General features: G+C 54.7%; 10 protein-coding genes across 10 annotated transcripts; 4 read left to right on the top strand and 6 right to left on the bottom strand.

Annotated features, from left to right (window-relative positions):
* Nucleotides 1-904: 904 nt before the first annotated feature.
* On the top strand, nucleotides 905-1,846 carry CDV56_102997 (TatD family hydrolase; the record flags this gene model as incomplete). Its single annotated transcript, XM_026756616.1, has 2 exons — nucleotides 905-989; nucleotides 1,041-1,846. The coding sequence occupies 2 exons, from the start codon at nucleotides 905-907 to the stop codon at nucleotides 1,844-1,846; spliced, it is 891 nt and encodes a 296-aa protein (XP_026612252.1).
* Nucleotides 1,847-4,395: 2,549 nt separating this feature from the next.
* On the top strand, nucleotides 4,396-6,268 carry CDV56_102446 (cytochrome P450; the record flags this gene model as incomplete). Its single annotated transcript, XM_026756065.1, has 6 exons — nucleotides 4,396-4,639; nucleotides 4,793-5,649; nucleotides 5,697-5,722; nucleotides 5,766-5,850; nucleotides 5,896-6,059; nucleotides 6,106-6,268. The coding sequence occupies 6 exons, from the start codon at nucleotides 4,396-4,398 to the stop codon at nucleotides 6,266-6,268; spliced, it is 1,539 nt and encodes a 512-aa protein (XP_026612251.1).
* Nucleotides 6,269-6,405: 137 nt separating this feature from the next.
* Nucleotides 6,406-7,219, bottom strand: CDV56_102317 (DUF924 family protein; the record flags this gene model as incomplete). Its single annotated transcript, XM_026755936.1, has 2 exons — nucleotides 6,406-7,003; nucleotides 7,050-7,219. 2 exons carry the CDS (start codon nucleotides 7,217-7,219, stop codon nucleotides 6,406-6,408), a joined length of 768 nt encoding a protein of 255 aa, XP_026612250.1.
* Nucleotides 7,220-7,903: 684 nt separating this feature from the next.
* Nucleotides 7,904-10,723, top strand: CDV56_101830 (uncharacterized protein; the record flags this gene model as incomplete). Its single annotated transcript, XM_026755449.1, has 8 exons — nucleotides 7,904-7,937; nucleotides 7,983-8,243; nucleotides 8,289-8,620; nucleotides 8,696-8,765; nucleotides 8,816-9,766; nucleotides 9,835-10,027; nucleotides 10,071-10,501; nucleotides 10,563-10,723. 8 exons carry the CDS (start codon nucleotides 7,904-7,906, stop codon nucleotides 10,721-10,723), a joined length of 2,433 nt encoding a protein of 810 aa, XP_026612249.1.
* A 16-nt stretch (nucleotides 10,724-10,739) lies between these two features.
* Nucleotides 10,740-11,684, bottom strand: CDV56_101710 (SDR family oxidoreductase; the record flags this gene model as incomplete). Its single annotated transcript, XM_026755329.1, has 3 exons — nucleotides 10,740-10,805; nucleotides 10,853-11,202; nucleotides 11,249-11,684. The coding sequence occupies 3 exons, from the start codon at nucleotides 11,682-11,684 to the stop codon at nucleotides 10,740-10,742; spliced, it is 852 nt and encodes a 283-aa protein (XP_026612248.1).
* A 311-nt stretch (nucleotides 11,685-11,995) lies between these two features.
* On the bottom strand, nucleotides 11,996-13,591 carry CDV56_101438 (pepsin-like aspartic protease; the record flags this gene model as incomplete). Its single annotated transcript, XM_026755057.1, has 3 exons — nucleotides 11,996-12,990; nucleotides 13,051-13,372; nucleotides 13,421-13,591. The coding sequence occupies 3 exons, from the start codon at nucleotides 13,589-13,591 to the stop codon at nucleotides 11,996-11,998; spliced, it is 1,488 nt and encodes a 495-aa protein (XP_026612247.1).
* Nucleotides 13,592-14,129: 538 nt separating this feature from the next.
* On the bottom strand, nucleotides 14,130-14,889 carry CDV56_101241 (HNH endonuclease family protein; the record flags this gene model as incomplete). Its single annotated transcript, XM_026754860.1, has 4 exons — nucleotides 14,130-14,242; nucleotides 14,287-14,425; nucleotides 14,474-14,645; nucleotides 14,690-14,889. 4 exons carry the CDS (start codon nucleotides 14,887-14,889, stop codon nucleotides 14,130-14,132), a joined length of 624 nt encoding a protein of 207 aa, XP_026612246.1.
* A 226-nt stretch (nucleotides 14,890-15,115) lies between these two features.
* Nucleotides 15,116-16,245, bottom strand: CDV56_101038 (type 1 glutamine amidotransferase domain-containing protein; the record flags this gene model as incomplete). Its single annotated transcript, XM_026754657.1, has 4 exons — nucleotides 15,116-15,346; nucleotides 15,437-15,816; nucleotides 15,879-16,116; nucleotides 16,168-16,245. 4 exons carry the CDS (start codon nucleotides 16,243-16,245, stop codon nucleotides 15,116-15,118), a joined length of 927 nt encoding a protein of 308 aa, XP_026612245.1.
* A 1,996-nt stretch (nucleotides 16,246-18,241) lies between these two features.
* CDV56_100536 (uncharacterized protein) lies at nucleotides 18,242-19,372 on the top strand (the record flags this gene model as incomplete). Its single annotated transcript, XM_026754155.1, has 3 exons — nucleotides 18,242-18,490; nucleotides 18,547-18,809; nucleotides 18,859-19,372. 3 exons carry the CDS (start codon nucleotides 18,242-18,244, stop codon nucleotides 19,370-19,372), a joined length of 1,026 nt encoding a protein of 341 aa, XP_026612244.1.
* Nucleotides 19,373-19,485: 113 nt separating this feature from the next.
* Nucleotides 19,486-20,176, bottom strand: ASPF3_1 (peroxiredoxin family protein; the record flags this gene model as incomplete). Its single annotated transcript, XM_026754056.1, has 5 exons — nucleotides 19,486-19,521; nucleotides 19,568-19,708; nucleotides 19,754-19,917; nucleotides 19,971-20,083; nucleotides 20,130-20,176. 5 exons carry the CDS (start codon nucleotides 20,174-20,176, stop codon nucleotides 19,486-19,488), a joined length of 501 nt encoding a protein of 166 aa, XP_026612243.1.
* Between the last annotated feature and the right edge of the window lie 1,542 nt (nucleotides 20,177-21,718).

The raw sequence follows: 21,718 nt of genomic DNA, 5'->3' as shown, positions 1-21,718 counted from the left end.
ATACACTATCTGCTCTGGTCCTTCTGCGTTCTACGGCTCTACAGAGCTTGTCTCCAGTATATAACTCCATCATCCCACGTCCAGGCCAGCGGTGGATCACACAATTTTTTCTTGGTCGGGTGTCAGTCGCCATCGATGGCTGCCAGATGGAGCTCATTGTGATGTAGGAGATCCATACTTTTCCGAGGTTTTATATAACATTTATAGAACTGGTCAGAGCGCAGGGACACCAGCCCTGCAGCAGCCACAAGGGAAGTCCCGATGTGCAGCATTGTCCAATGGCCTTTTGCCAGTGCGCCAGGCACAGTTGATAAAGAAATCGGCTATGGACGGCACTGTGGCTGGTGAACAGTCTCATCAAGGTGAAAATTTTCCCTCTGAGGCACGTGAGCGAGGATAGCCGCGCCTGCCCGAATCTGGCCGAGAGTATCCGTTATCATTCAGGACTTGCGCTTCACGACGCTACGGAGTATCATTCCAGATATTTTCTTGGAAATATCCCGAGAATAATAAATATCAGAACCTGCCGATATGCCGCGTTCTCGATGCCGGGAATCTGGTTGGCGTACGGTATAAGGCAGGGGATTCTCCGCCGTGTCTTGTCTTGCATAGACTATTGTGGATGGAAAAAGAATCTTGGACACCAAGACTTGCATGTTTGTAGCAGGGAAGAACTCCACAATGCCGGCAGCTTGTCCGTATGTCGGTCTTGCTTTTAGGCAGAAAGCACGCGTGACTGTCTTTGTAAATGAGAATATCTACTTCTTTCGAGATCCTTTATCCCCTTAAATTTCTAGGGAAGACCCACATGAGCCACGAAGACTTCGGATCATAATAATGATAAGAGTAATATCCTGATATTCATATACAAACACCATGTCATGATAGATTCCCAGACGGCAGAATGTCCACAGCCACAGACTTATCCCGGCTTCATTACGCAGATATATGGCCTCCTCTCTTCACCACAGAATCATACAGCTCATACAGTTCATACAGTTTATACTAACACGCACAGGTGACAGTAACCTTCACCGCAGACCAATTCCAAGGCATCTACAGGGGAAAACAATACCATGAGCCCGATTTCGCCGAGGTCCTCCAGCGCGCCCAAGAATACGGCTGCCAGAAGATCATCCTCACCACGACGACATTAGCCAGGGCGCACGAGAACCTCAAAATAGTCCAGCAGTATCCCGACATCTGCACCATGACGCTCGGAGTGCATCCGTACCACGCAGCTGAAATCTACCAGACAGACGGCAAGACATACCTCGATGCCCTGCGCGCCCTCTGCAACGAGCTGCTGGCTCACTCCCCCTCGCCGCTAGTCGCCTTCGGCGAGATCAGGCTAGACTATGCGTATCTCCAGCGCTCGGACAAGGAGACGCAGCAGCGCGCGTTCAGGGACCAGCTTGATATTGCCGTTGGGATGCAGCTCCCTCTCTTCCTGCATGTGCGGGACTCGTGCGCCGACGTTGTCGAGATCATCACGTCGTACCTGTCGCGACTGCCGCGCGGTGGGCTCGTGCATTCATTCGCCGGGACGAAAGACGAGATGCTGCAGCTTGTGGCGCTGGGCCTCGGGATCAGCGGTAATGGAGTCTCGTTTCGGACGGAGGAGCAGTTGGAGATGGTGAAGCGTATTCCGCTGGATAGATTACAGCTTGAGACTGGTGCACCGTGGTGCGAGATTGTGGAGGATGAGCGGATTGCGCCGTTTCTGGCTCGCGCGAGGCCGTTGCCGCCGACGCGGAAGCATGGGAAGTTTATCAGGGGGCAGATGGTCAAGGGTAGGAATGAGAGCTGTCGATGGAGAGGGTGGCGTTGGTTGTGGCGGGTTTGAAGGGAACTTCGGTGGAGGAGGTGGCTCGGGCTGCATGGGAGAATAGTGTTCGGATGTTTGGATTGGAGCGTTAGGTAAGATTATATGGTTGTAATGTACTAGAATGTATTCCGATGCGACTTTGTCTTGTATTCTGTCTCCAGCTAGCCAAGTACCTTCAAAGCGGCTCAATAGCAGTACGTATAGCTAGAGTGTTGAACCTGTAGGCGTAAATCTCATCGCCCTCCTCTCGAGCCGGTATTCCCCTTTCCTGCTAGGTCAGAGTCGAATGGGCCCGCGGGCGTTCCAGTATATCGTACCAGGTATCCGGATTGACGGCCCTTTGAGGCTCCCTCCTTGGCTAGTTCCACCAACGATTATACTTCCGGTATACATCCGTGAATCCGATAGTTGTAGAGGAACAACGGCTTTGTCTCTAGCGAGCTCTGGGCTCCTAGTCCTGAAACATTGACTATGGGCCGACGCCCCTTAAGAGACCGTGCTTCGTCGACCAACTTGGCATCTGCCCGAAAACATCCAACACTTCTCGCCTCGAAGTCTTTCTTCGGCGGAGGAGGAAGAATAGCGGATTGACGAACATGACTGATACTAGAAATCGAGGGTCGCATTAGCAGGGAGGTCTTGTGCCGGTCGACAGTGAAATCTAGGGACGAGGCGCTTGTACCAGACGGTAGAGTCGTTGTCGCGGTCGTCAGCGTATTCGGTCACATCGACAGTCTAGTTCAGTCACCAATGTCACAAATCCTGTGCAATGACACAAGATAGCTGAACTCCAGTCGTCGGATCGCGATGCGCCAACACCAGTAATCCAACGTCCATTTCACGCTCAATGGGGGTTTCCTAATCGAACCAGGTGTCAAATAATCATGATGGTCTTATATAGAAGTGACTCGTTTCCTGAATGAATGCATTTCGGACACTAACCAGTCCAAGGACTGCATATCAAGTAAATTATAATCACAAACAAGTGAGCACTTTAGTGGTAAATAATACTGTAGGAGTGGTAGAATTAAGAATTGGGGTATATATCTCGACAGATATGTATATCGAGTTGGTGTCAGTTACAGTCATTATGTTTTGCCATCCGCGCAACAAGCGGCAAAGGATATATTAGATGATGCCACCTCGCATGATAGACGGCTATGAAGTGGAAGCACTACTTGCCAGGAATTCAAGCCGATTACCCATGATAGCAACGCCATTCACCATGTCCACGTCAAGGTTGGCGTCGCCGGAAACCCCAGAGTCGTACCATGGATAGTGATACTCCACTGTGCGGGAGGTAAATTATGCCGCAAAACTCTCCTGCCTCTGGTTCAGAGGTTGATATTGTCACTTTATGAGTTTGTATTATTATTCATAGGATATGATAACTATGAGATATTTCTGATATAACAGCTGCTTTGCCGCCTGCATCTCCCGATATCACCACTCCTACTCGATAGTGGGAATATACAGTGGGCCTCCTGCCGGGAACAAGTTGCCAGAATTATAAGTCAAAGAGACCAGCTGTCGGTGTCAGTATCATCTCATTCCGAAGAAGCGAAAGTTTATCATTGATGGTCAACTGTCAAGTTACCATGGACTGATAATAGTACGACTGTTGGCCTCCTCTGTCCGGAGACATCTGTCGGAGACCATGGCAGCATGGCTGGAACCCGGAGACAATTTTGCACCACTATCATGCCATGAGCCGGACGGCCAATCAAACCCAGGAAAAACCAGAGAGTCAGAAGTACGAGGCCAGTCGCCAGTCCAGAAAGGTTCAGCCCAGCCTAGAACGGGAAGAAACACGACGGATCAGTGGGGTCGTGACACGGATCATCCGGATGGTATCATAATTGATAATGGTCGTAACTAGAGGAGAGGAAGGATTGTAAGTGCGTTTGTTGATTCTGTTCTCTATGCGAATGTACATATTTCCAACCATGTCAATATTATCCTCTTGTTTGACCCGACAGAATGGTTATAACATTGTCGACTATGGATTCAGTGCAACCATCATCACCTATCACAACCTGACGAAAGGCTAGAGCCACAGCGACATGAAATCAAGGAAGTCTAAACTCGATAGCGTCTCTTAGCGGCCGGGGATAAAGCCATTGTCGTCCTAATAGGGCAATTCTTCACTACACCCGGCCCAAGCCAACGCATACATGGCTCCTGACTGGACCGTGAGAATGCAGGCATCCACCATGGCTAGGGTGTCTCCATCCGGATGCCCCATCCGTGAAGAAAAAGCACGGGCGTTCTTCACTGCTGCATCTGGGTCCTCTCGGGGCTGGAAAACCTTGGATGAGTTTCCCACTCCTCATCATTGGAAGTGAATGTCCAGTCTCCACTCGTCGGTTGCCGTCCCAGGCAGACTGAGACACACTCTGTACTCCGTCGTCCAGTCTGATGGGTCTCGCACTGGCCACTGCCGAGTGAATGGCACTCCTCAACTTTTTTTTAAAACCTGTCGACGACCAACCCGACCCGGCACCATGGTTCTGGTGTGCTGGAGTTCCCATTCTGCATGAACCATACTCCTGCAATTGCGATTGCAAATGAAAACTTCCCTGTCAATTATGGAGCTGCTGCGTCTCCTGCTTTCGCATCCATTGGTCTCTGCAGTCGCCCTCGGGGCAGTCTATCTGCTCTGGTTGGTCCTCGACCGGCTCTATCTGTCCCCCATTGCCCGTTTCCCTGGGCCCAAACTGGCCGCGTTGACGCATCTCTACGAGTTCTACTGGGACACCATCTGCTGTGGACAGTTCACTTTCCAGATTGCTCGCCTCCATGACAAATATGGTAAGCCCCTGGCCCTCGGCTGCCTTTTGAATCAGCCCGGTCGAATTCGATAGATCACTTCTTGGCATGTCATCCTTGTCCGCTTGACACCGTTACACGAAATATCTTCTCGACCTGTCTAGCCAAGTGTTTTGTACTGATGTAATCGTACAGGCCCCATCGTCCGCATCGGCCCAAACGAACTGCACGTCAGTGACCCGGAATACTACGAAGTCATCTACTCGCGCGACAGCCCCCGCAACAAATATGAATACTACCAGCGCACCCTCAACGCCCCCTTCGCCCTCCTCAACACGATCGACCACCACCAGCACCGCCAGCTCCGCGCCCAGCTGAACCCATTCTTCTCCAACGCGCGCATCCGCAAGCAGGAAGCCGCCATCAAGGCCCTCGTCGACAAGCTCTGCCGCCGCCTCGAGGAGCTCAAGAACACCGGCCAGCCCCTCCACATCGAGCACGCGCTCACCTGCTACACCACCGATGTCATCACCGACTACAGCATGGGCGATGGGTACCACTACCTCGACGCGCCGGACTTCATCCCGCAGTGGTACGGGACGCTGAACGGCACCGCCAAGACGATGGTGTTTATTCGTCCTGTGGCGTGGGCGCTGCCGTTGCTGCTGGCGCTGCCGGAGAGGGTGACCGCGTGGCTGAATCCCGGGATGGAGCTGTTCTTCGATTTCCAGCGGCGGTGCCGGAAGATGATCAAGAGGATTGTCGCGGCGCATGAAGAGAAGGCCGACAAGTCTGTGCAGAATGCGGGACGGGCGAATATCTTCGATGATATTCTGAGTAGTGATCTGCCGGCGCAGCACAAGAGTGAGACGCGGCTTGCGCAGGAGATGCAGGTGATGGTTTCTGCGGGGGCCGAGACCACGGCCAAGGCGATTACCTATATCCTGTTCTACCTGCTGAATGACCCCAAGACGATGGAGAAGCTCAAGGCTGAGCTGGAGACGGTGGGCGAGGATCCGCCGCTGATTCAATTGGAGCAGTTGCCCTACCTGGTGAGTAGCAATGATCATGCAAATATGGCTAGGCTAATATTTTTTAGACTGGTGTGATGTTAGAAGGAATCAGGTATGTCACTACGCCTGAATTCTTGCCATTCTAACATATCTAGACTGTCCTACGGCGTGACTGCCCGTCTACCCCGGATCGCCCCCTTCAACGCCCTCAAGTTCAGAGACTGGACCATTCCCCCAGGAGTATGCCCCCTTATCTCTCGATTGACCGTCTGCTGACCTGCATAGACCCCCGTCAGCATGAGCTGCCTACTAATGCATCACGACGAAACCATCTTCCCCGACTCGCACCGCTTCAAGCCCGAACGCTGGCTCGACCCGGCCGAGCGCAAACGCCTAGAAAAATACATGGTCGCCTTCTCCAAGGGATCCCGTCAGTGCATTGGAATGCAGTACGTATTGTCTCGTCTCAGGACACACAGCGACTAACCGAAGCAGTCTCGCCAAAGCCGAAATCCTCTTGTCGGTGTCGACTCTCCTCCGCAGAATGAACCTGGAGCTGTACGAAACCACCGTGGAAGATGTAGCCGTGAAGCACGACATTTTCATCCCCTTTCCTCGAATGGACAGCAAGGGTGTCCGGGTGTTGATCAAGGGTTGATTCACAGTCCGCATGTAGATACGATCATTCCCACTCCTGGTCTGGCATCTTGTACCTACCACATTCATTCACGATAATCAGTAATGTCTTTTATCAAATACATTCCTATCTCCAACTACGGAGTACAAATGCATTGATCATTGCCCAAACGTATTCCCCTCCTCCACAAACCTCTTCTCCTCCTCACTAGACACCCTCCCCAGCGCCGCATTCCGATGCGGAAACCGCCCGAACCTCGCAACGGGGTCATAATGCTCCCTCTGCACCCGGAAATGCAGCGTCAGCTGCGCCTCCACCCGCTCCCGATTCTCCACAAGAACGCGACGGCACGCCCGCTCGTCGTCGGATAACGCCGTCGGATCCCCGTCAAGGAGACGGGTGATCTCCCCCGCCATCTCCTGGTACTTGGCTCGCGCGAGTTCCTGCATACGTAGGTCCTCGGAGTGGATGAAGGGCAGGTAGAACCATATGCGCTGGGCCTGGCGGTAGCGGAAGGGGCCGCGGGATGGGTATCCCGCGTCCGCGGCCCTGAGGGCGATGGTTCGCGCGAGCGGGTCGAAGAATTCAAAGACGGTGCGGGAGGACTCGGCCCGGTAGATGTTGCGGGGGAGTTGGTCGAGCAGGAGGATGAGGCCGAGCCAGTCTTGCGGGCTGGAGGGCTGAGTTCGAGATAGGATCTCCTCTGCGGAGGGGCTGGCCTTGCGAATGGCGGCGAGGAGGGGTGAGAATTGGGACCTGGGATGATCAGCTGAGTCCACAGTAATCATTGGGATACGCGTACGTGCATGCGCCGTCAAACTCGTCGGATTTCATGAACCATCTCTTCCAGTCTTCGGGGGAGGGGACGACGAGTCGCTCGTCTGAGGGGATGTACTGGAACCAGAAGTCGTAGACGCGCGGGAGAAGGGAGGGGACTAGATGGTCCAGCGGCACAGTTTGTTCGTTTGCCATTGTATTTGAAGATGCTCTTCGACACTGTGATGAGAATTGGCCAATTCTTCTGTATGATGCAAGTTGGCTGGGATACTGAATGCTGCCGTGCCGTATTCGACGGCAGCGCACGACGCAGGTTTGCCAAGTTAAAACCCGAGGGAACCGCCTTCCAATCAATAAGCTACGAGAGACGGGCTGCATCTTTGGCCAATTCAAGGCGCGCTTGTTCTGGGGCTTTATTGTTTTATACGAGTTTCGGGCGCGCTTCTTCGCGAGGCCGAATCCTGACTAATTGACGGCAAGGAATTTGTAGAAGTAGACGCATGCTGATTGGGTGAGTCAATCACTCACAAAGACATGGCTGAGACTTGGACATGTTGATTCATGGTCAAATATGATTTATTGCTATAATGCAAAGTGTAGGCAATGCCACTCATCAGCTATCATGGACCTGGGAGCCACACATGCGGAGATACCAGCCCCCCCCTCTCCAAGCCCTTTCTCTAGGCGCCGGCTAACTGATGAAACTGGGGAAAATGCGGGGAAGTTGATCGTCTCAGTGAGTGTACTCTACAAGCACGCAGCTATGGCCGAGGAAATCGGCTATGAGGATACCTATTTAAGGCGTAAACAACCTCGAGTCCAAATCTCCGCAGAATACGGACGGAGTGTATACTCTATTCTCATAGCAGAAATCCAGTCATGATCTTCTCGTCTGACAGACCTCATTTGGACAGTACGTATCGAGTTCCCATATATATACTCTCATTAACAGACAAAGTACCAACCAGCCTCCCCATCTGGGACTGGCTCTTCGACTCCCCATACTCTCCTCTCTACCGATTCTCCCCCTCCGAACTGGGCGGATTCACCAACGCAGCCACCGAGGAGACGGTCCGCTACGATGAGGTCAAGGAATACACAACTCTCATCTCGACCGCGCTGGTCAGGAAGTACGGTCTGAAAGAGGGTGACACGGTGGCACTCTTCGGCCCCAATACCATCTGGTATCCGGTGGCTATGCTTGCTACCATCCGCGCAGGTACGATGCCTTCTAATTTCGATTGAAAAATGCCAACAGTATCAGGCGGCGTGATCTCCGGCGCTTCGCCCGCTTACAATGTGGAGGAAATGACCTACGCGTTGAAGACGGGCCAGGCCAAATTCCTGATGACGGTGCCGTCGTCGATGGGTGTTGCTGTGCCGGCGGCGGAGAACGCTGGGATCCCGACGGAGCGTATCTTTCTGCTTGAGGGGGAGAAGGAGGGGTATACAACTGTCCGGCAGCTGATTGACATTGGCAGAAGCTACGGACCCAGTGGACAGACTCCGTCTTTCACGATCCCAGCCGGCAAGACAAACCGGGACGTCTGTGGGTTTCTGAGCTTCAGCAGTGGGACGACGGGGTTGCCTAAAGCCGTGAGTTCCCTGGCCAGAATATGGACGTATACTAAGAGTTAGGTGATGATCGCACACCATAATGTCATCGCGCAGTGCATGCAGGTGGATCAGGTCACTCCCCCGGACCGCAAGAAGGCCTTGGCCGTGCTGCCTCTGTTCCACAGTACGCATTCCATCCTCCAACTCTACTCGTCGCGGCTACTGACAACACAGTCACCGGCCTGGTGCACCAGATGCACCTCCCCATCCTGCGGAACGCCCACGTCTACATGCTTCCATCCTTCACCATGGAATCCACGCTGGCCACCATCGTCAGATACCGAATCCCCGAGGCCCTCCTCGTTCCACCCATCATCATCCGCCTCCTCCGCGACCCGATCGTACGTAACTACGACCTCTCGCATCTGCAGACTTTCTCCTCCGGCGCGGCACCGATATCAGTCGAACTGCTGCAGGAGCTCGAGCGCCGATTCCCAGGCACCGGGTTCAAGCAGGGATACGGGATGACCGAGTCCTGCAGCTGCATCACGACCCACCCGCCAGACAAACAGACGTACCGGTACGCGCACACCGTCGGCACGATCGTCGCCAACACCGAGGTCAAGATCATCGACACCGAGTCCGGGCGGGAACTGGGGTACAACGAACCGGGGGAGATCCTGGCGCGCGGGCCGCAGGTGGTGATGGGGTACCTGGGCAACGAGAAAGCGACGCGCGAGACCTTCGACGCGGAGGGCTGGCTGCATACGGGTGACGTGGGCTTTATCGACCGCGAGGGCTTCATCACCATTACGGACCGCATCAAGGAGATGATCAAGGTGAAGGGGATTGGGGTGTCGCCGGCGGAACTGGAGGATCTGTTGCTGGGTCATCCGGTCGTGGAAGACGCCGCTGTTACTGCCATGCCGGATGAATACTCCGGGGAGAGGCCCAAGGCGTATGTGGTGGTCAAGCCTGGTGTTCGGGGAACGGTTTCTGGTCCAGAGGGGTGGGTGGAGCTTGGACACCGGCTGATCGACTACGTGAGGGAGAAGAAGGTGCGGCACAAGTGGATTGTGGAGGTGGAGTTTGTGGATGAGATTCCTAAGAGTGCCAGTGGGAAGATCCTGCGCCGGGTTCTTAGGGATCAGGATAGATCTGGCAGAGAAAAGGTGGTGGTTCGTGGTGAGAGGAGGGTCAAGCTGTAGATGATGTCGCGGGTAATTGTATAGTCTGACCTAGTATCTATGCAGTATTGATCCTCTCATCCTCTGCAAGGAGTGATATTATTGCGGTTGCTACGTCATCCATCCTGTACTCCGATCGATCGATCGTGCTTCAACAAATATTCCCATCCGCATCCCAAATCCACTACACATCCTTTCATACCCTACCCAAAAGCTCAATGGCCCCATTATCCCGGACATTCCTTTTTGGAGGTGATCGGTAAGTCACTTTCTACGGTTCCTAACACATACTAATGGTGTAGACCATGGTCCCCCACAAACTGGACCTCCTCTGACGACCGCGTCCGGGGCGGCTCCTCACAGTCCAGCCTTACCATCCTGCCGAACAACACAGCCCAATTCCACGGACATTTGGACATCACCACCCTCGGCGGAGCAGGTTTTGCCTCGCAGCGGACAACGGACGAGTTATCCTGGGATCTATCCGACGCCGACGGGCTCGAGCTGAGCATCACCGGTTCCGACGGGAAACTGTACACGCTCACCCTCAAAGACGAGATCCTGCCCAAGCGGCCTGACGGACGTGAACAGAGTACGATTAGCTGGGAGTACGACTTCCAGATGGCGGAGAAGGGCAGTGTGAGAGTGAAATGGGGGGATATACGAGCGACGTACCGCGGGAGGGAAGTTGAGGATGCGGAGCCGCTGGATCTGAAGAATGTCAAGCGGATTAGTATTATGATTCGCAGGTATGTGTTCATTTCGCAGAAAAAAATCGGTATTGACAGGTGCAGTTTCTTCGGGACACAAGAAGGCGACTTTTCTCTGGACATTGCCTCCATCGCTGCGTTCCGTACAGAGACATACAGAGATGACCCGGAGGACTGCGAACCCACCCCAATTAACGAGAAACAAGCGAATTCAACAAGACGCAGCGGATGGCGATGGCTATTAGGCTGCTGTGGGCTCTTCTAGTCCTTCTTTGCAGCATTGTCACCCAACTGATCCAACCCCGTCCCCTTCGCCATACCAGTATCCTACAACCATCAGCATCGCATCGCTCAACGAAAAGAACGAAACTCACCATCATCCACTGCGGCAAATACGTCGACCCAAACCAAACACTCCCAGCCATATTCCCACACCAGAATTTCCCCTGTCTGCCAGCCGTGATCGCCCTCACCACATGCCCCGCATACTCCTCTGCTGGCATACGCGCCACGCCGTCCTCGCCGCGCGCTCGAGCAGCCACAGTCTCTTCGATAGGCTTGTACAGCGAGTCCTCGGGGAGCTGGAGGTCATCAAAATACGCCTGCCCATTCGTTCTCACCGCCCCGGTCACAACCGACAGAACTCTGACGCCGAACGGGGCCATTTCCAGGCGGAGGGTCTCGGCGATGATCTCCAGGGAGCGCTTGGAGGCGCTGTACACTCCTATTCTCCATCAATATAGATCTTCCATCGGGAATGACAGACTTACCCATGTACGGCGTATTCACATAGCCCGCAATCGAAGTAATAAACACCATGCTCCCCCGCGCCTTGATCACCAGCGGCGCAAACGCCTTGGTAAGCGCCAGCGGACCGAAGACGTTCGTCTCGTAGATTCGGCGCGCGGCGTCTAGATCCTCGTCCAGCACCGGCGTGAAGTGGTTTCGGCCGGCGTTGTTGATGAGGTAGGTTAGTGATCCGTCTGTGTGGTTGCGGACGGTGTCTACGGCGGTGGGGATGTGTGTTGGGTCTGTCACGTCGAGGGTGAGGAGCGTGACGTTGGGGAGATCGCGCAGAGCGTTCATCTTGCGTGTGTCGCGTGCTGTGGCGAAGACGTGGTAGTTCTTTGCTTGGAAGGCGAGGGCGAGGGCGGAGCCGATGCCGCCGTCGCTGCAGCCGGTTATGAGGACGGAGCCTTTGGTCATATTGCTGTAGAGGATGAATGGGTTGGATGGGAGAGATGGCGCTCGCTGTTTAGATAGTCGGTCAGCAATTCAGCATTAGTGATCTTTAGCCGTGCGGTAAGTCCGTTGTCCAATAAGAGGGTGAAACATCCCTCACTCGCTACATCAGGTAGTACTGGCCAGCAAGCCAATGAGATGGGAGTTTCAGAATGAATTAGAGCATTAATTTCAGGCGTCCCACTTGCTGTCTGGGCTGACGCAGCTAACTATTCTAGACAGTATCGCCAACATCACCATATTGTTCGACGGATAATGACTATAGTAATAGATGCCTACACAAGAAGAAGACCCGCCAATCCAGCAAGCAGGTACCCAGAATGACTCGTAGGCAGAGCACCAGCCCCCTTGGACGAGGTGCTCGTAGCACCCCCAGCAGCAGTCTTGCCAGCATCCGTGCCCGTCGCCGCCGGCTCCGTAGCTCCTGTCGTCGTGGCACCGGCCGTGTGCCCGGTAACCGTCACCACAACCGCCGACGCCGTCGCAGACTCGACCCCATTCCCGGTGGCGGAAGAAACAGCGGATTTCACGCGCGTCGCTCCGGGAACAGAATCATCGCCCGTCCCGATCTCATGGATGTCGTCGTTCCCGGGGTGGAAATTGGTCGCCGCCAGCGAGATCTCGTTGTTGGCGAGGTCGTAGACGACGTACGCGCTGCGGAGGAAGGTATCGCCCATGAGGTTCACGCCCTCTGCGCTGGGGACGAGGCCGAACAAGCATGTTCCGTCGGGGAAGTCCGGGTAGACGTAGTTGAGGACGAGCTCGTTCATTCCGACGGTGATGCTGACGCCGGAGAAGGTGTAGGTGACGTTGTAGTCCTTGTTCATCATCTCGCAGTCGATGTAGGCGACGCGTTCCTTTTCCATGTATTTCGCGCCGAGGTCGTTGTAGATCTTGTCCACCAGGTCCTCGGGAAGCATGGTGAAGATGCTGCCGGTATCAAGGGACACCGCCAGGGGCAGCGTATCGGTGTAGCTGTTGGTGTCCTTGCCCTCGACGGTTACGCCCGTCAGAGCGAGCGCGAGGGATGTGTAGCGCCCTTTGACGGGGACGATGGGGAGGGTCTGCAGGTCGCCAGTGTACTTGGCCTTGTTGACGCCGCCGAAGAGGATGGAGCCCGTGTTGGCATTCAGGTCGTTGAGCCAGAGGCTGTATGCGGAGGACTTGATCGCTCCGCTGTCGACCAGGGCTTGAGGGAGATTGGCATAGATCTTTGAGTCGTGAGAGGCCTGGTACTCGTTGATGCGGTAGCCCACCCCTGCAATGCCCACTGCATCACGTTAGCATCGGCAACCGCTGGTGCGATCATGATGGGAAGCCGAGAACTTACTGGCCATTGTGGTATTTTCTGCAACCGCAAATTGGAAATCATCCACTTTCGCGTTCCCAATGGTGAGTTTATCCGTCACATACGGCCCCTCGATACTAGAACCCCCGGCATATGTCGCATTCATCCTCGTGCCCACGGTCTTGTAGCCGGACGAGCCACTGGCATTGTACACGCCATAGGCATTGCATGGATGGTCATTCGCCGAGCATAACTCGGATTTGGCTGTATTCACCCAGGTGTCACTGCTGCCGGTGTCCAAGGCGAGGGAAAAAGCCTGTCCGGGGTCGCCCAGCGTGAGGTTCAGCATGTAGTAACCCATGACCTATCATGATCAGTGCAATTGTCCGGATATCGAGGCAACCGAATTTACCGTATTGTGAAGCGACACCTCGACGGTATGGTCGCGCTTCTGTAGGGACTCGGCATTTCGTCTATGTTCTATGGGAAATTCCACCACAGCCGGGACGTCGCGTCTATGCAGCGATAGAGCGCTGACAGTCGAACCGGCCGTGAGCGCCAGGGCCAAAGAAAAGCCTTTCATTTTAGGGGCTTGAAAGACGATAATCAGGCAGTCTGACCGTGCAGAGGGGCCGGCGGCTTTTTGTACTGCTGGATTTCGAACTCATTTCAGGCTCATTTCAGACACAACCCCTGTTTCCAAGCGCAATGTGTTGGATCTAGTGCTTGTAGCGTGGACAAGGAAGCTTAAAAGAACCAGTCGCATGGCCGGAAATAGTGAGCCCATATAAATGAGAAACTAGCTCACATTATCCCGGGCAGCGTTGCATCGACAACCACTTGGAAGGTCGAGAGTGGAACAGTCGGATGAATTCAGGACTCTAGCGGCTGTTGGCCTCAGCCTACGGGTGCTTAGCTCGTTCTAGTCTTGCTCGCTGGAGTGACATGGTGGGGACATATTCCCATTGGTTATATTGCTCAACTGCTCATCAGGATAAATTATCTGGTGCCGAGATCCCGAGGGCGCAGAATCTTGAGCATTTAGGATCTATCTACTCTGTACAAATATTCTGGTCTTCCTATTGAGCTAGCTGAAAACCTTGTCCTCTCAGATTCAGAGTCTAGCAAGTATCCAACATGCTCACAAGAGCACTCTTCTCAGCCGAGGTGATGGTCAAATCGTACGCATACTTGACCCTCACCCACATCTTCGCATACGTGCAATAATACGAAGCTAACCCATTAGCATCCGCATCCACCCCAGAAAAGGAAACTTACTCAGAGGAGGCTTCCAGTCCTCCGGTCCGTCGTCGCCCTTGGCCTGGTTGACGTTATCCGTCACAGCCATCAGCTGGGGGTTCGTCAGGTCGTTCGCAAACGCCTGGCGCTGCGCGGTTGTCCATGAAGATGCGCCGGACTGTCGACAGTATTTAGCAGATTCCAGAAGTCGGGGTGGCCGACTTACTCTCCAGGCATTGGCGAGCGGAACGACATGGTCGATGTCGACGTCGCTGGCCTGGGTCCAGGTGGCACCGTCGTAGGGAGAGTACCATGAGCCGCTGGTGGGGTAGCAGCTGGAATCCTTGACGATGCTGGTGCCGTCACGGGCGAGGACTACCTCGCGGGTGTTGCAGGAGCTGAGCGGTTAGCTAGGCTTGCAAGGCAGAAGGGCTGCACGTACCCCCCTTGGCTAATCCAGTGGGGGAAGAGGTCGCGCGAGTATCCGGCGCTGGAGCCTTGCGCCGCGACAGTCAGGGCGGCCAGCTCGGACTCCGCGGTAGCGGCCGAGGGGATTCCGGGAGGGGTTGGGAGAGCAACTGGTGCCGGGATGGCTGCGACGAGGGGGATGCCCAGCAGGAGTGGGAGGAGAAGACGAGTCATGTTGATGGTATTTGGCCGAGATACTCACACAAGAAGTGAAGAAATGCAAGACCCGGCCTATCCCCGGGATCCAAGGATTTATATCTCTACGACAGGCTTTCATGTCCTCGAACCCCTCGCAGCCTGACTCCAGTCAACTCTTCACGAGGTTCCCCTGCAGTATACCGGCCTCTTGGCAATGTCCCTCAGAGCGCATCACCAAGAATGATTGGCTGTTCGTACAATACTACCAGTCTGCTTCAGGATACATCTCCTCGTCGTCCAGTCGTAGAATCAGTGATAAAGCATCTTCACGCAAGGGCGGCGTATCATCGACTTGTCGGCAAGATCTTGGCATCGATATCTCGGCCACGCCCGGTAAGCACCGCTGCTGATTCGCCGGATGCTCTGTGATCGACAGCTGCAGGTTTAATCTAGAGAGGGGAGGGGTAACGCGCTCCGGAGACCGGCGGCAGACCTTGTTCGAGTAGATGTAACATGAGCATTAATTCATAATAGAGAATTCTTCAGATTATGTACACCCTTCGCAGACTCAAGCCACACCCACCGCCCTGAGAATCTCCTTACCAACTCCCGTCGCACTCGCCGGGTTCTGTCCCGTAATGATCGTGGCCCCCGTGCTGGCAGCCTTGGAGACCACCACCTTCTCCCCCCACGGCTCCTCGGCCTTGACGTACCGGTTCCCCGTGACCTTTTGCAGCTCATCCTCCAGCATATACGGCATAACAGACGACATCTGCGCCTGGTCTTCCTCGGTATTGGAGAAGCCCGTCACGGTGCAAGCAGAGAGCAGCGGCACCCCGGACGGCGCCTTGGCCTTGAGCAGGACGGTCGGACCATGGCAGACGGCCGCGATGGTCTTCTTGGCGGCGGCGAAGGCTTCGATCAGAGCGATGGAGGTCTCATCGTAGTGGAGGTCGAACATTGCTACACTCGTTAGCCAGGCACTTTTCCACCATTTCCGTGAGTGTGAAAAGAAGGGAACATACGGCCGTGACCGCCGATATAGAAAATTGCGTCGAATTCAGACACCTTGGGAAGCACATCGGACAGCTTGACTGTGTTCATCCAGAGGGCCTTTTGCTCGTTGAGGAACTTTGTCGAGACGGGGTCGTTCTCGAAGGCTTTGACGGAGGCGGGATCCAGGGGTGCTTCACCACCCTTGGGCGAGGCAATGACCAGCTCGGTCTTCTCGTGGAGGACTTCCCATGGGTGAGCGAATTCGGGCTATTCAGGTTAGGAGTCATGCTCTGTCTCATGGCGTGTAGACAGACATACCAGGTACCAGCCGGTGGGATGACCGTTGGCAGGGATCTTATCCTGAGATGACAAGACAACGAGGACTTTCGGAACCATTTTGCTTTGCTTCTGATTCTGAGGGACGTCGATTTCAGTGATTCAACAAGTGGCGTGGAGAGGGGTTGTATACGTTATATACCTTATGCTCAGGTCTGTCTGTGATGATCATCGATGACATCACTGGTGGACAGCTGCTGCGGGGCGTCTTCGGGGTTTGGAATGCTCTGGATCCTACATGCCTACAATAATCATGGACAGTAGTCTCGCGGTCTGATTGAGAACGGCCATTCGTTCGGATTAGTTTTGAGCATCGGCTGCTCCACCGTGTGGACAAGATTCAACAAGGTTGCCCCGAGACCGACAAAAGTCTCCGTGATGCTTGGTTATTCTCTGGAAACACGTGGAATGGTCTTAATCAGATATAGTTACTGGAATGGTCTTAATCAGATATACTGGTCCAAATTGGTCCATCTGAGTATCTTCAGAGAACACCCTGTAGAAGTAGACCTCGGGGAGACTTTCGAATTCTGTCCATAATGGTGACCTTCGATGCCTTGGGATGTCGGGATTTTCGCCCTGTTTTTCAGGGATCGACCTGATGTTTACTCCAAGTCTTTATACTGCAACCACATCCATTGAGTAGTATTAAAGATTATACTAGAATTAGGACAGGACTTCTAGAGAGTCTTATTACACGGCTTCATATTCACTGGCTTGAGATATAGTTCGTGGTTCTAAGCAAAGAACACATGCAATGAAGGGTATATATTGTCTCTCATGAGCATACATATCCTCGGATGAAACATGACTTTCATCGCACTGGCACTTGATGATAAAAATCATTAACCAGACATCTAGGGAGTAACAATGCCTACGTGAGTCTCATTGCTATTAAACATCATCCTCGATAGCATAGTAGACTTCTGACTTACAATCATACACGATCATGCTTTGACATAAACAACTCGCCAGCTTCTCAGTCTATCCAACACCTGATGACTGCTCCTGAATTGCATGTCTCCTTGCCTAGCTATGTATGCATAGCTTGATGCAGCTTGGCTTATCAACTTAAACTGTGGTAACACATCACACACCAGAAGAAGGCTTTACATTTTTCAAACTTTCTTTAATATCCGCTAAGAGGGTGTGCAATGAACTGCTATAGCATCTGGGAGACCTACTTTATTATATACTGTAAGTGGCCTCGTCAGATAACTTGTGCCTGTTCTGAGACCCTTTCTGATTTACTGATTCATTCGCTAAATAGAACACCTTCAATTATTCTTAGAGTTGACACTATACTTATGAATGACCTATGATTAAGATATGGCACTGCATTGGTGGTAGAGCGCAGCAACTTTATATAGTTAGTATAGCCTGATCTGACAGCTAAGTCTTACTAGGATCATGTTATCCTCAACTGTTTCGCGAAGAGTAGACCCCATCACTGGTCTTTCCCATGGGCCTGGACTATGTAACAGATAAACAAGTTTCTCGTACAGGATAAAGTACCAGTGCCATTGCTCTTTTGTTACTCTAGGCTATTGAGGTACATTAATTACTTCGCCACATGGCCATGGCATGCCAATTTATCATTGTTGTTCTGAGCCGTTTATAAATATGATCTTGGTTATCCTTTATCTGCCCTGTAAGACAACCTTTCCCAAATAGATGCAGCTTAAGCGAAGTAGCTCGTATTCAACGCCACAAACACTCAGCCGCCCCGACAGCATCCGACAATAGAAGCCATTGGATACGGAGTCACTTGCTTGTCCCAATCTGGGTTCAGGGACAGGGACCAAAGGCATCCACAGCAGAAGCTTACTGCAGCAATGCCCAACCAGCTCTCTTTGCCCACTGGCTTAATCGGAACAAGCTATCGAGCTCACTGCTCAAGAGTGCGCCTTGCACTTGTCCCGGAATCAAGGCCACGACCGATGGAAGGCTGAGGCTGTTGTCTAGGCTGCAGGAAGGCATTTATACTAGATCGATCCCCGCCGGAGATTCTCAATGCCTCTTTCTAGCTACTCAGACCTCAAACTCGCAATCCATAATGTTCGCCAGAATGACGCTCGCAGCCTTTACGGCAGCAGGGGCTGCTACTCTGGCACTCGCGCAAACCAACATCACCGCCGATGTCTGCGCAGACCCCGCCGCCTTCACCAGCTGCACAACGAAGACCCTCGCGGACAGCAAGGCATGCATTGATATGTGCAGTGGAAGCAAGATCTGCGTCCTGGGCTGCGGATGCGCCATGTACCAGGGCTACATGAACTGCGTCGCCGAATCGTGCTGGAATCAGGTACCTTGCCTCCCCGTCCCTCATGCATATATCTCACCCCTGATCCCTGGATGCAGGCGTACTCGTGCGAATACGACAAGTTGGTAGCAATGTACTTTGCGCAATGTCCCACGGCCTCCGAACCGATCCCCTTCTGGCCCGCGCCCGATCACGCCCCCGGCGGCTGCTCGTGTAACCTCGGCAAGGTGCTGCAGGCGACCGTCAACGCACAGAAGGAGTTCAGCGCGTGCCTGACGAACACGAGCACCACGAACGTCATTGAACTGAGCAATAAGGATACCGCGTGTGGATGCTGCGAGGTCAGCGCCGGGTTGTCCGCGTACGTGTGGCACTCGCCCCGTCCTCATCGATACTAACGAACGGAACAGGATGTACGAGACCTGCCCGGACACCGTCCCCGCCGACATGGGCGCAGACCTCTGGCTTCAAGCCTCGACCGTCTACGGCGCCGTTGTCCACTGGGATTCGTGCGGGAGCGTGCTGGATGCGTACGACTGCGGGAGTCTGGGCTTTGCGCCGCCGTCGTCCAACTCGAGCACGTTCTACAAGCCGGATAGCCTTCCCCCGAACGGCACGCAGACGCTGTATAATACCGGCGCGGCGAATGCGTTGACGGCCCCGCCGAGCGGGACGGTGTTCACCTGGTCGCAGTCCAGCGTCACGTACACCGTGACGGCGTCGCCGTGGAAGAATAACCAGGTCAAGGCGACTGGGACCGGTAGTGCGGGGACTGCCGGGGCGACCGGCGCTGGGGCGGCCAGCGCTGCTACGACTGGGTCTACGAAGAATGGAGCGGCTGCGTCGAGGCAGCTGTCTCTGGGGAATCCCGCTGTCTGGATCCCGGCGGTGGCTGTCGTCGCTAAACTTGTGCTTGACCAATAGACTGGCCGACAGCGTGGGTGTCGTTCCAACGATGTATATGCGTAGTGGCAGTGACATGTTCAATATCTATATAACGTCCATATCATTACCCCGTTACTCGGGTGGCAAGTCAATTACAAATGCGCCAGAACGGCGTCCGCACCGGAAACCTGCCCCGGTTAGAACCCTCCATCCTCTACCAGAAGGACAACATACCTTGACAACCCCCTTCTCCGTCTCAATCTGCGCATACGTTACCCTCCCATGGTCAATGATAATCGCATACCGGCCCGTCCGACCCGCATTCGCCCACCCAATGCTGTTCGAGAACCTCGCCTCGGGATCGGAAAGAAACAGCTACATCCGTTAGCCTCCTCACCTCCAAGTAGTTGCACCACATACGATGTCATCCCCCTTGACCTGATTCGCCTTGCCCCAGGCACTCATGACAAACGGATCATTCGACGCCACGACGGCAACAACCTGCACACCCTTTTCCCTCAGCTGGGGGAGGTTCTTGATGTACCCCGGCACGTGGTTGACGGAGCAGGTGGGGGTGAAAGCGCCTGTGCTCGTCAGATAGATGCGCAACTAACGATCCCGGGACGAACGAACGAACCAGGAACGGAGAAGAGGACGACTTTCTTGCCGGCCCATTCTTTGGAGGCGTTGTAGTTGATTGGGATGCCGCAGGCGGTGATCTCGCTGCTTTCCTCGGTGTAGGGAATGTACCTAACCGCCTGGTCAGACTTGTTGGGGATGTGGAGGGGAGACGTACTGGAAGACAACGTTGTCAGGGAAGCTGTCGCCGGGTTTGAGGGCCATTTCTACTGTCGCTAACAATGTATTTCTTGCTCAAAGTTGATTCTAGAGGGATGATCCCACAGTGCTGGTTATTGCGGGGTGATCGGGCTTTAAGGCGTCACTGGTGGTGCAGTGCATAAGCTGGCTGAGTCATCTGTGCAGCCGGAGGGCTCCGATGGCCGATTGCTTATACATCATATACAAGAGGGATATTTGTTCTCTGCTTATAATGGTGGAATACTGTGTGTGATATGCACTATGTCTATCTCTATAGATCGAAGATCAAATGGCCCTGCCGAACTGCATCGGGACAGTGACCGGCACGCCCAACTTTCTCGCCGTCGAAAACACCCATTCCGGCTCGCGCATGAACTGACGAGCCATCAGAATGGCATCCGCCTTGGGCTCAGGTCCCGACAGCATTGCCTCGGCTGTACTCGCCTCGTCCGCTCCCTGGACCAGTCCTCTCGCCTGTTCCGCTTCGGTGATCAGACCCACGGAACCCACAAGAGTCGACGCTCCCGCCGCTCGGATGGCCTGGCGGATCTGCCCGGCCAAGTCGGTCTGGTAGGCCGTGTGCAGGTTGATCTTCTGGTCCTTGTGATTCGCCGCCGAGCTGACATCCACAAAGTCAATGCCCCATTCGGGCAGCTTCTTGACCAGCTCCAGCGAGCTCTGCAGGTCCCAGCTGCCCGACTCCGCCGCGACAGGCTGACCCTCCAACCACTCCGTGGCACTGATGCGCAGGAACAGCGGCATCCCCTCGGGGATGACTTGGCGGATGGCCGCCGCAACCTCGCGCACGATCCGCGTCCGGTTCTCAAAGCTCCCGCCGTACTCGTCCGTCCGCTGGTTGGTCACCGGACTCAGGAACTGATTGATGAGGTAGCCGTGCGCCCCGTGGATCTCGATCACGTCCACCCCCGCCTGCACCGCCAGCCGCGCGCTCTTCGCAAAAGCCGCCACCACCTCGCGGACTTCCCCCGTGCTCAGCGCCCGCGGCGCCCAGTACGCATCCTCCACGGGGCTGAAGATATGCTCCTCCCCCCCGGACGGGCCAACCACATCCGCCGGCCACCCGCCGACGCTCTCGTCTGCCTTGAGGCTCGGCTTCCCAGCCTGCGCGGCTAGCCAGGGGGCAACGACGCTCGCCTTCCGGCCGGCATGCGCCAACTGGATCCCGACCTTGGCGCCCTGCGCGTGCATGAACCCGACCACGCGCTTCAGACCGAGGAATTGTTCCGAGTCGGTGCCGTCCTGCCAGAGTCCGGAGTCGTTGGGGGAGATGCGCCCGTTGGGCTGCACGGCGGTGGCTTCGATGATGACGAGTCCCGCGCCTTTCAGGGCGAGGTGGCCCAGGTGCGCGAGGTGGTAGTTTGTCAGGGCGCCGACGAGGGGCGAGGAGGGGTCGGACTCGCAGGAGTACATGCACATGGGCGAGACCATGATGCGGTTCTTGAGCGTGACATTGCGGATTTTCAATGGGCGGAAGAGCGTGGGTGTCTTGGGGTCGTCCGGGTGGAGGGCGGCCCCTCCGTTGTTGGCGGGGGTGAAGTAGGGGGT

Source organism: Aspergillus thermomutatus (assembly GCF_002237265.1).
Source record: "Aspergillus thermomutatus strain HMR AF 39 chromosome Unknown NODE_181, whole genome shotgun sequence".
Taxonomy (NCBI): Eukaryota; Fungi; Ascomycota; class Eurotiomycetes; order Eurotiales; family Aspergillaceae; genus Aspergillus; species Aspergillus thermomutatus.
This window is presented reverse-complemented; position numbering and strand designations above follow the sequence as displayed.